The 12,513-nt window shown below is 47.7% G+C and overlaps 1 protein-coding gene across 1 annotated transcript in view; it reads left to right on the top strand.

Annotated features, from left to right (window-relative positions):
- LOC8041894 (equilibrative nucleoside transporter 4) overlaps positions 1–12,513 on the top strand; it is a 129,290-nt gene that overhangs the window by 99,092 nt on the left and 17,685 nt on the right. Inside the window, exons 6-8 of the mRNA XM_040213102.3 lie at positions 3,074–3,274; positions 3,361–3,377; positions 4,150–4,250. Of these exons, the coding sequence (XP_040069036.1) occupies positions 3,074–3,274; positions 3,361–3,377; positions 4,150–4,250 (319 nt within the window). The remainder of the gene's footprint in view (positions 1–3,073; positions 3,275–3,360; positions 3,378–4,149; positions 4,251–12,513) is intronic.

Genomic DNA, 12,513 nt, shown 5'->3' with positions numbered 1-12,513 from the left:
TGTCCGTCCCTATGTTTACTCTTTCTGTTTTATTTAAGTTATAGAAACCATGCCTTCTGATAGCGGGTTTTATTCGCTCGTTCTAGATGGCCGGAAAGAGTATTTAAACTCTTCCATTATATGTTAATACTCTCTCACCGTTTTTCATTGATTCCAGCTTTGTTTTATATTTTTTTTTTTGTTTTATTATCACACTCGGCGAGAGCGATTTTGTGCTACTTTGTCGGGGCTACCGTTTCTTCCGCAGTGCTCTAACGCTGTCAAAGCTAAGTGCGCGAGCTACGCTGGCCTTGACAGCGTGGCACAAAATTGCTGACGACGAGTATAGGTTCTTAAGGGGCGTCCCCAAAGTTCTCGAACTTAAAGCGCTCGATATTATGACTTATCCAAGTACCGCCATCGTTTGATCGCGCTGCGGGCACTCCTATCGGATGCTTGCAAATGGCGGTGACGCGTCGCCGTTTTGCAAGCACGCTCCTGTTGGTCTACTGTTGATGCCGGCTCCACGCCGCCTGTGGGTATGCTGTGGTTGCCGGCGACGCGCCGCCGTTTGCATGCACGCTCCTGTTGGTCTACTGTAAGTGCCGGCGCCGCGCCGCCTATGGGTCTGCTGTGGCTGCCGGTGACACGCCGCCGTTTGCGAACACGCTCCTATTAATCTACTGTAGATGCCGGCGCCGCGCCGCCGCGACGAACAAGATTGGCGGCGACGCTCCGCCATGTTTGGTTCAAGTGCGTCCCAGCATGCACCCGCTTGGTGGTACTTGTTAATAAAATCCATCCAGCGCTTTACTCGAACTGACACAGAAGGAGTGCGAGCACAGACACGAAACTTTATTATAGCGCATGGGCACTTCGTAAGATACGCGACACCAAAAGTGCGCATGCGCAATGCGGGTTTTCTCGCGGCGGCCGCCAACAGGTCACGATTGGCGGAGTCGAGCTAAAATGAAGAATTTGAAGACACGTTCGTGCTGAGTGAATATTTGTCTCGGACGAGCCCAACTCCGTCAAGCATTTACAAACACTAGGTGGCGACGTAGGCACAGGATGGTTCATCCCACAGCACGAAGAAGTGGTGGGCCGCGAATTTCAATCGGGGATTAGGGAGGCTCGAAGGCGACCCCTGCCTTTGCAGACTAGCGGAAGTGATCGCGCAGGAAAACACCGACCGTGTGCACGGTGAGGATCGCCGAGTAAGAATTCGGACCATTGCACAGGTCACAAGCATACTCCAAAACCACAGTTCAGTGCATTCTGACCAAACACCTTGATATAATGTCACGAATGACGAGGTGACGAAACAAAGAATAATTGGGGAAACTCGAACGTTTAATGGGGCGAACTTGTGCCCAAAAATAAAAAAAAGGAAACAGAAGATAACAGCAGAGCCTCGCGGGCGTCGAAGTTGGCGTAACCAGAGTCGAACGCTGGGGCGAGACTGACATTGGCTCGCCACGCGGAACCACAGTCAGCCCCTTATACACACGCGTCGGCTTCTGGAGCGATCGGCGTAGAAGGTTCGGCACGTATAACATTCGGACCTTGAACAAGCAATAGGATTCTAGAATTTACGAGAACACTAAATTGCAAGAATAAATAAAAGGCGCTTCGCTCCCAGCAATTCTAGAATTTACCTAAACACTAAATTGCAAAAATAAATAAAAGGGGCGTCGCTCCCAGGAATCGAACCCTGTCTCTTCGCATGGGAGGCAAGCACGACAACCGTTGGGCAATGGCCGCGCTGCCTACTTGGGCAGCTGCGCGAGCGGGAATATGCGTAAGGTTTCCGCCAGATGCGTTCCAAGGTTACTCTCGTGTGAACATAAACGCACCCGCTCCGCCACGTACAGGGACAACGTCGAGCTGCTCAAGTAAGATCCCACAGGCTTCTGTGCCCGATTTGTGGCCTATGAACAAAACTTGGGTCCTCCACTTTCAACCCGGCAACAAAGTACAGCCTAAACGGTGGGAACACTCCTTCCCTCCACTGCCGAAAAAGGCTCGGTCTGTTTCATCAGCAGGCAAGGTGATGACCACGCGGTTTTTTGGGATCTCGGAAGGCGTGCGGTTCAATGGTCACCTTCAGAAAGCGTACAACATCACCGGGAACGACTACGCAACACTTATTCATCGTTTGCAGGATGCCATTAAGGCCAAACGTCGTAGTATGCTCCGGAAGGGGGTGCTGTTCTATCAAAACAACAACCCCCCCCCCCCCCCCCCCCCCCTCCCCACCGCTCTGCTGTGGCGATGACTGCTATCCACTCTTTCTGCTTTTTTTGTGATGAACCCTCCACCGCACTCGCCAGGTCTCGCCTCATTAAACTTACATATTATCTTCCAGATAAAAAAACAAAAAACAAAAAAACGACAACAAAACGTTTTTTTTTTTTTTTGTGATGGCTCTTCGATGTTATGACCCATTTTTGGAAGACCCGAATTCTCATTTTTTTCCAAGGGTATCCAGGCACTGAATCATCGTTGGCTGGAGTTTATGGACTTCCAATGGGACTATGGCAAAATGTAACATAAGTTCAATCACCTTTGTCGCCTCCCTCTGGGTCAGGCCGATAACTTTTGGGATGCCTCTAGTACTGACTGACGTAAATTAAAAAAAAAAGAAAAAAAAAACAGTATGCAATGGGACGGTCTCATTCACATATACCGCTTTCTGAACGATAAGAAACGACAAATATATGCAATTTTTTATAATTTTCTTTAGTATATTTTGTCTAAAAGTTTAATTGCATAGTGTAAATCAAGCTGTTCAATGTTTAACTTTCTCTAACTGGTCACTCAAAAACTAAATATACTTTGAAGGGCGTTTTTCAGTGGATCAGCTGAATTTATGTAAGAATAAAACAGGGTAGTTAATACCTTGTAGTACTCCGAAATAGGCAGCGAGAACTAACAACTGACTATCTACTGAGAATTCGCCAGCTTCTAATGTCCACAGTTTTAATTCTCACGTTCGTTGGGATGTATATGTTTAATTGTTCGACTCGTTAAATGATCGTACAATCGAGTTCATTATTTCAGTACGTTGCGCGTCTTCACCCTTTCTCGCCAGGTGGACATGCTGGATCCCGTTGAATCTAAAACGGGCAAGTACGGCGTTCTGTCCCTGCGTACTCCTCCGGCCTCCCCGTCCTCCGTGGGAGGCGGCGCGGACTCCGCCTTCGAGTCGTCCGACGTCCTGGACCGCTGCCTAGACGTCGCCGAAGACGTCGAGCCCGACGTCGACGAAGAAGGTGACCGACGTTGTCTTCTCGTATTCGACACTCCCTACATGACAGGGCCGTAGGTCTGGATGTTTAACTACAGTGGCCGGAATGTGTTTACGAATGGTGTGTTTAGCGTCCTATTCCACCCACGCATCGAAGGTGGTCCCGAAGGAGCATCAAATGATGTCATAGAATCCGGAGTGTCATGCTGTCGAATGTCGCGATCCCGGCGGTTGGACGTAGAAGCTCCGGCGAAAAGCACGAGCGAACGCTGGTGTCGCTGACGTCGCGGCGTCGCGATTCCTGGCTTCTGAAGCTTCCGTGGCCTGTCAAGCTGGAGAGCGACCTGCAGCAGAACAGGCGTCTGCCACATCCACCACCGCTAGTATAACGCCGCCAGGATCGCGGTCGGCGACAGCGTGACGCTTGTAGGACGTCATCAGGCGGAGGTCGAGGGACCACTTTTTTGGTCGCGGTAAGCACACCAGTAGGAGACGCGTTCCAGGCCCCATAGTTTTACGTCAGCTATCGGAGGCCGACTTGGACACAGATTTGACATGAGTGCTACGTCAGCATTCGGCTGGGATTTTCGACCAATCAGGCGAAGACACGAGTTTCAACCGAACGTGGACGCTGTGCTCGTGTCCAATCAGTGCCATTCGCTGGCCTCCAGACCAGTGGCGTTCTCGTGGCTGCTTCGGATGGGCCCGATTGATTTGTGCTCGAGCCGTTAACAGTACTACACTGTAACGGTACGAGCCGTGCTTTTTATCACTCGTGCATTTCCAGACGTATCTCGGAGCCTTTGGGACTCCCGCCGCCCGCACTCCCTATCCGCTGCAAGAGGGGGCGGCGCTGCCGTCGGCAGCGACGCTGTGAGGAACCGCAGTGGCGCCGGAGCAGACGACGACCCGGCCGGAAGTGGCGTCAGGCATGGCGTCAACTTCCGGGTGCAGGACGTGGTGGTGCGCATGCGTTCGAGAGCGTATGGCAGGCCGTCTCGAGCCTGGAGTGGCGTTAGACGTGAGTGCGAATTTCTACTTGGTCTAGTTTTGTTTGTGGTTGTCTGGACCGACCTCTTACAGAATGCCGCAGCTGATATTCTGTCGTCACTCACTTTCATACTCAAAGATAAGTGCGCGGCCTGTCGAAGTTGTTGCGACAGTAGGCACCTTTATTGTTAGTCGGTCCAGGAGATATTGGCATTTTGGACGGGGCGGACTACTTGTAGAGATTACTTAACTTGATTCTGATGCTTCCGAGACAGTAGGCTTGTGTTTTCATTCGCGACGACGTGGTTAAGCAAATTTAGTGTTGAATGCTGTTTTAATTTTGTTCATATTGACACATGAAATTGGCAAATCAGGACTTCTTGTGTGGGAAATGGCAAACGATCACTTTAGCTAATCCCTAATTGCCATGGAAGCAACTTGGCTAACAGGTCATGACGTTAACCAATCCCAGCTTGACATAAAAGGAGAGGAACAAGTAATATACTTAGCTAAGCACAACTTGCACGTGAAAAAATATTTGAAACAGGTCATGCCTGTTTTGTGAATCATAGATTTTCATGAAAACAGTACGACAGCCTTGCCATGTAAGCCAACCACAGCTTGCCATAAATCAGGATGGGAAACGACTCGCGCTTGACGCAGCATGGAGGACGGGCCACGAGATTAACCAATCACAGCTTGTCGTCAAAGAAAAATATGACACAAGCCATGCATGTAACCAGTCACAGCTTCCTCTGAAACAAAGTTTGCAAACAAGTCACATATTTAGCCAATCGCAGATTTTTATTTTTAACGACACGTTACCTTAAACTAATGATATATCTAACGCGTTTCCCCTGAGCCACAGAGCAATTTCCCAAAAACCTGTTTAAAAGACAAAAAACAAAAAACGTCGGCGACAACAATGAACGAACTTTTATTGTTTTTGCGGTACCTATCTACACCAATCACAACTTATTGACGAGACAAGTGAGGTGCTTCACATGCCCTACTTCATCGAATGACGTTCGCGCTTGTGGCGTACTTCGCGCAGGTTCCTCATCCTCGCTCCAAATTTATTTTCCCAGCAGATGACCCGAACACAGACGTTCGGGTCATCTGCTGGGCTTCATGGAAAAGAAAAGTGCAACGGTCAAGTGTAATGAAAAAAGTGTCACACGCGGGCCGAGGTAACATAAAGCTTGCAGATAGCCCGTAGCAGCAGTCAGTGCCTAAGCATCGAAGCAAGGCATGATTGGTCATAATATTTCATGCTTAATCATGAGTAGGAATGCATAATCATGAGTAGGAACCATCAGAACTTCGGACAAAACTCAATCGATAGGCTAAAAAGCGCGATAAACATCCTCCCCCCTGGCAATTTACTTCGGTTACCACAAGGGGCTCCTCACAATTCAAGAGCACTAAGAATTCAAGGCTCTACCACGCACCCACCAACATAAGCAGAACCCGCGAAAAGAAAAAAAAAGACCTCTCATTAAAACACGCTCGTGACTTACCCTACCTTCGAAGAAAGTTAAACTTGTCTCGATGATTCCGATGAACCAGGAGCCAAACATAGCAAATTATAACGTACGCATAACACATTCACGGCACATTCTGTACTCATGGGGTTCATTAGAATGATCGGAGCAAGTTTTTGTTAATCTACCGTCATACTGCACCGAGGCCGTGCGCCGAAACTGTGCGTTGCCGAGGCTATACAAGGACGCGGACGCATATTGAGGAAGTGCATTAGTAACAGGTATAGACTGAGTGCTTAGACTCGCGCACGCTGTGGATGTAAGATTTAACGCACGTCGCTCGCCGTGAGAGCCTGTTAGAGGAAAAAGTAAAACAAGGAAAGAAAAAAAAAAAAGGTGGAAATAGGGGCAACAAGTCTACGGAAGGGAATGCATGGATTCGAAGGGGATAAGAATAGGGAAAGGGGAGACGTAGAAGAAAAACGGGGGAGGGAAACTCGGAGAGATTGGGGTGATTGGAAGAGTTTAAAGGAGGTTTTGAGTGGACGCTAGGCTCGAGGGAATAAGGGAGAAAGCAGTCCCCAAAGTGTGGGAGAGGTGGTGGAGTAGGGCATCTAGGGAAGAAACGAGAGTGAAGGGGGGAAAAGGAGAGAAGGAAGGAATGAGGAAGCAGACAGCGAGCGAGAAGAACGGGAGAAGGAGGTAAGAGGAAGGGAGTAAGGAGAAGAAATACGGGAGAGATGTCGGGAAAGAGACATTTTAGGAAAGGAATGGCAGCAAGTGAGAGAGAAGGTGAGTCGCAACGAATGAGGAGGCGGAAGAGGAGCGAGACGGAACGGGCAGGGAGGTAAGAGGAAGGGAATTACAGAGAGTGGAAATGGGGGAGACCTTGGGGAAAAGACGTATTTGGGGAAAGAAATAGCGACAAGTGAGAGGAGATGAGTGGGAGAAGGAATGAGGGATCGGACGACGAGCCAGAAGAACGTGAGAGGGGGATGTGGAGTAAGGAGGGAAAATACAGGGTAGACTTTGGGGAAAAGACATTCTTTAATGAGAGAGGAGGGTGGAGAAGGAGAGTTTTAGAAAGAAAACGGAAAGGATGTTTAGGGAAAAAGGTCTGGTAAGGAGCGGGATGTGTGCGAGGGCAACGGAGGGAGCGGACGTAGGTCGAGTCCCTGTTTGGGGAAGAGACGGTCGCCTGGCAACGAGACGCCGCAACGAAGCTACAGGCTCTGCCGGTGCTCGCATGCAAATTGGCAGCATCAGGGCTCGGCACGTTTCTTTCGTTCGGGATGGAAGTATAGCGCTCTCTGATGGCTTAGATAGATATCCTTCGTATTCGATGTTTTAAGGGAAATAGTTTTTCTTTTATTTGGAGAGGATATATCTCGTAAAAGGAAAGGACGGGGGGGGGGGGGGTTGTTCCAAGCGCTTTTTTTTGTATTTATTTGCGTGTTTTTTTTTTGGGGCGCCGACCATATTATGGGTCAGATAGGCACCGTTGCGAGTAGAGCGTCGGCGAATTTGAATGGGTTGCATAATAGACACGTTTCGAGCGCTCGGGCCAGACATATTTGGTTCGGGTCGGCACCGCGTGATGATAGCGGCGTTGCGGTAGTTTATCAGTTTCGGGTAGCGAAGAGATTGTGTTGTAGAAAAAAGATATAATGGTGATAGGGTACATGAATGCCTCTTTCGAATGGCTCTCGAAAGTTCTCTTTGTTGTTGATTTGGCCAACTTAATAAACTAATGTTGACACACACACACGCACACACACACAAACGCAAAACGTTGATTGGGCGTCGTTTGCTACTATTCCCCTTTATACAATAGCGGATGGAGTTAAGCGTTTCATATGTTTTTATAACTGCGGCTTTTAAATGAGACATCTATTGATATAAATACTTAAAAATTGAGAGTCGCAAACCAAAAAGATATTTTGAATGGTGCCACTTTGTCAATGGACCAATGCGATGTAATTCCGTCTGTTTACAGGTTCAATACATTATATTTGGTTCAGAAACGATATTATTAAAACGCCTTGGTAAACAAAAACAAAATAATGGGGAGATTTAAAGAGGAACAAAAATAACACACCACAACCAGAAACTAAAACAAGACATGCAGAATATGCGTTTATATTTGAAAGCAGTTTTGACAAAGCACCGTCTGTTTTTTTTTTCTGCCTTAGTATAATAAATTGTTGAAACGTAATGTGTTTCTAATTCGTGACTAACCATTACCAAAATTATTGCACCTACAGGCAATTATTCACTCGATCTACCGCTAGAGCCTTGAAGCGATTGCCATTACACTTTTCAATGAGCCGTATATCCTCTATTTTCTGGCCCTCGGCCGCTATGGGCACCATAAGCCTGGTGCAACCTCCCCATCTTTTCAACGTCTTCGCCTTTTTACACCCCTTCCAGTCTGGGTATAGAAATGACGGTGAGCTGCAACGCGAACCGTGTGCCTTATTTTGTTTTTTTCCGCTCCCCTGCTCCTAGGGGCGCCACAGGCGTGGAGTAACTGACCCACGCTCCCAACGTATCCGCCTTACTACACCACTTCCGTTTTAGGTAGAGAAATGACGGTGCCCAGCAATGTTCAGCCTATACCCCATTCTTTGCGGCCCCTCCGACGCTACACGCTAAGAAATGGGGGATGTACGGGTTTGCACCGCTTGTCCCATATGTAACTCCCCAAAGTAACAATTCGAGCCCAGTCTACAGACGGAGAAACGGCGATAGCAATTTTGAAGAGCGGCTTGATTGTCGACCGATACAACCTAATCCAATAGCTAATGTACGCGTTAATGGCTACAGTAAGACAATCAAGTTTTTTTTTGGCCCCGTCTCAAACCCTCAGTGTTTTTGTTTTTTAGCCTTCGATACAGACATTAGTTATTTAATTCGTTATATTCAACAACTATCAAGCAACTCGTAAAAGTTGGTATCGCCAGCCCGCCGTCAGTGGACTGAACGTTCAAACGTAGTTTTGGGGAATTACAGCTGGAATAAGGGGTTACCCCCTATGCACCCCTTATTTCTAAGAGTGTAGGGGCGCCACAGGGGGTGGTGGGACTTCCCTGCGAACCTGACACCTCTTCCTTCCTACCGCACTCACATTTTAGGCAGAGACGTGATGGTGCATAGGAATGCGAATCGTACACCCCTTTTTTTTGGCCCTCGGCCGCTAGAGGCGCCAAGGGCACCGCTCAACTTCTTTATGATCCTAACGTCCCCGCCTTCCTACAGCGCTCTTATCTTAGATATAGAAATTACAGTGAGCAACGATGCGAATCGTATACCCCACTTTTTCTGTCCCTCGACCACTAGGGTAGCCATAGGCCTGGCACAACACTTCTATCTTTCCAATCATCTCCACCGTCCTAGCGCTTTCATTTTAAGCAGAAGAATGACGGTGAACAGCAACGTGAATCATGTACCCTATTGTTTTCTGTCCCTCGACCGCCAGGGGCTCCACAGGCCTGGCAGAACCTCCTCATTTCTCGAACGCCCGCCGCTTTCATAGGACGCTTTCATTTTAGACAGAGAAATTACGGTGAACAGCCCGCCGCCTTCATAAAACGCTCCAGTTTTAGACAGAGAAATTACGATGAACAGCAATGCAATTCGTATACCCCATTTTTTCCGGCCCACGGCCGCTAGGGCGGCGCCACAGGCGCAGCGCAACTTCCCCATGTTCCTAACGCCTCCGCCTTCCTATAGCGCTCCCATTTTAGGGAAAGAAATAACGGCGCACAGCAATGCGAAGCGGGCCTTTCACGGTCCCCGCGGACGACATCCCAGACGACGTCGTCTATGGGACGCACCGACAACCAGTCTGGCTTCCTCCTATTTTCCATGAATAACTTAAGAACCTCCCCTAAAGCGACTTCCCCAGACTCCTGGAGTGTCGTCTCGTATCGTAGGATAAGATGGTACATCCACCCCATAGGCGCGGGAGGCGGCGGACGACGGTGGCGGCTGTAGAACAAGGTCGTGACAAATATTCACAAGCAACAAAAAAGAAAAAGAAGTGCCGGAAACGTGGAGAAGGGCGGGAGGGTGCGTCCCATTTTCTTTGTTCTTAGCTTAGCCGGAGCAAATGGAGGAGTGAGCAGAAAAGATAAAATTGCAGCGAAACAGGAAGAGGTGTCTAAGTACGTGAGAGAAAAGACTAGGGGGGTAGGGGAGGTATGGTGACAAAGTATGTCGATACCGGGAACTTAGCGGCTGGATCTTCGCTTTCGGGAGTGCAAGACGCGGCGACCGTAGTCCCAAAGTCTGGCTTACATTATTTTGGTATATGTATGCTTTTTTTTTGCAAGCACGTTTACTGCTTCATTCTGTGCAGTTTTTTTTTTGGGTTGCTTTAGTGGCTTGAATCGATGAGAAAGCTTTTTGCACGAGGATCGAGAACGACAAGAAGTCGGGGAGCGAAAACTAGATGGGACGGTGTACAACGCGCTGTTTTTTACACCTAATTTTTTGTATATAGTGCATTAACTGTATGACTTTTTTATTTGACTTTTTTTTAAAGAAAGAGCGGATCGCATTATAAAAGAAGAAAAATGATATTCGCAAGAAAAAAAAAAAAAAAAAAAAAAAAAAACGAAACGTGGTGGCGATACTTCGCTACTGATACCGCGAGAAGGCATTTCCCCAATCCCCTGGGGAAATCAGGGAGAGTTACACGCGGTGATCGGGAGCTTGGGGAGAAAGCATCTAGGGACAAAGAAGGATGCAGATACAAAAAAAGTACAAAAAAAGATATGAAGACAGAAAAAGAGAGAGAGAGAGAGAGAGCGCACGATGTTTGACAGCTCGCGCATCTTGCGCGAGGCTATTGACTTAAGAGCTCGTAACATCGACACTCGTACCCTTTCCCGATTTTCCCCATTGGTCCCGGATTGGAAGTTGGGCTTACGCGACGATCGGTTCTTGTCTGGAGTTTGGGGATTTGGGGATGAGGGAGGAACCGTGGGGGGATTGAGGGTGGTTAAACGGTGCTAGTTCTCTTTAAGCGCGGGTCTCACGGGGGAGTTGTTGCCACGGTAACGGGATGGGGGGAAGGGCGATGGCTTCCGGGATGGACAACGTGCGAGGGATTATTCGGCCTGACGTCGTCCTCCTAGCCATCGTTCTTGTTTGACTTGTGGCCGATATCTCGGATCCGTCTGTTTTTCTTCCTATGGTGACCTAGGCTAGGGCGACCTGAGAAGTCCCAGTTTTATCACGGTTTGTGTCAACTAGGTTCTTGTTTTGTGGCGATGGAAGACGAGGACGTGTTGGGGGTTTTTCTTTGTAATAGGATCCTCGACAGTATTGATTTTTGTTAGTGGTGACTACGATGTCGTAGAATTTAAAACGGATTTTTTCTACTTCTTTAGGTTGGGACCAATTCGTTTACCCGCCGTGTAGTTTGGTCAAACAAAGAACAAGCACGCTTCGCAGACACACCACATACTGTTCATCATAGATCAGGCATTTTTCAAGGATAATATTCCCAACGAGCGCCGAAGGACGTAGTTTTCAAATCAGCGATATCTACGAAAGATTGCTCGTGTCCCCAACAATATGTTTTTGTTATGTCGGCAACCTGTGGTCCTTGCTTGTTTGCCTGGTGTGACTAGAACGTTAGCAGGTCTGTGCATGGACACAGCTTAAGTGAAGTGTATGAACGCATTATTTTGGTCGGAGCTCAAGGTGTGTGAGAGCAAATATGGTCATAGCTTTGACCACACTGGCAGAGAAAAACGTTTTGATGGAAAGTACACTGACAGCTCATCGCCCAAAGCAAACATAATCCAGGTGCATGCCGCTAGGTTTGATAGTAAATCTCTTGAAATGTATATTTATGCTGGGTTATCCTCTCCGACTTTCCATAATCTATTTGCTTCTTTTGTAACCAACGCCCACGATCGGCCTGGAGTGGCACCCATAACATTGATCGCCTTATAATCTGCGTTCCAGCTCGTACACATTTGCGTGTGGCATTTGTTTGTGAGCCAATAACTGATGCTGCTTCGTGTATTGCAAGCGGACATACCTTTTTTTTTTCACCGTATGACGTACAAAGGCCAAAGCCACGTCCGATAGGTACAGCCACGAGTCGGTGAAAAACTGCAATCTATACCTCTCATTCAATGTACGTCTCAGTTGGACACTCTGACACACATAAATAACTTACATCCCGAAGAGTTTAAATGTCCTGCCAGGGGTGCTACAGCAGCACCCTTAGCAGCTAATTAGGATGGTGGTGAACGCCTAAAATTGAAGGCCGTTATTCTTAGCAGCACTCTAGAGGTGCATTTTACGAGCAGCAAGTGTTCAAGCAACAGGCACCACATGTAGTTTTCAGACATACAGGAAGGTAAACAAGACGCAGAAATCATGACACTGTGGACTGCTCCACCGCCTTGTATACTCGATATTTCAAAAAATCTCCTCCACAGGTGATAGCCTCCGCCTTTACGAAGGTTTTACGTATGTTGCTTTGTTCTTAATATTTCACATAACGCATAATGTATCTAATTTTAAGCTCAAGTTGAGGCTTGGGCGAGTTGATACATACTTCGGAATTAGAAACAGCGCGAAAAGACGAGGACCAGACAAAAAATTGACACGGGCGTAGCGCTGACTTACAACTGAGTTTATTGAACGCAAAATCGCAATATATATCTGCGGTGTCACGAACAAAAGAGAACAAAGAATTCAGCCCACGTGATGCATTACCAACAAAAATAAAACAATGATAAAAATCTATATAATAAAAAAAAGCGCCATGACACAGCTGTACTGAGT

This window comes from Ixodes scapularis, unplaced genomic scaffold (genome assembly GCF_016920785.2).
Source record: "Ixodes scapularis isolate PalLabHiFi unplaced genomic scaffold, ASM1692078v2 PGA_scaffold6__148_contigs__length_123643588, whole genome shotgun sequence".
Taxonomy (NCBI): Eukaryota; Metazoa; Arthropoda; class Arachnida; order Ixodida; family Ixodidae; genus Ixodes; species Ixodes scapularis.
Note: the sequence above shows the minus strand (reverse complement) of the source record. Positions and strands in the feature narration are given on the sequence as shown.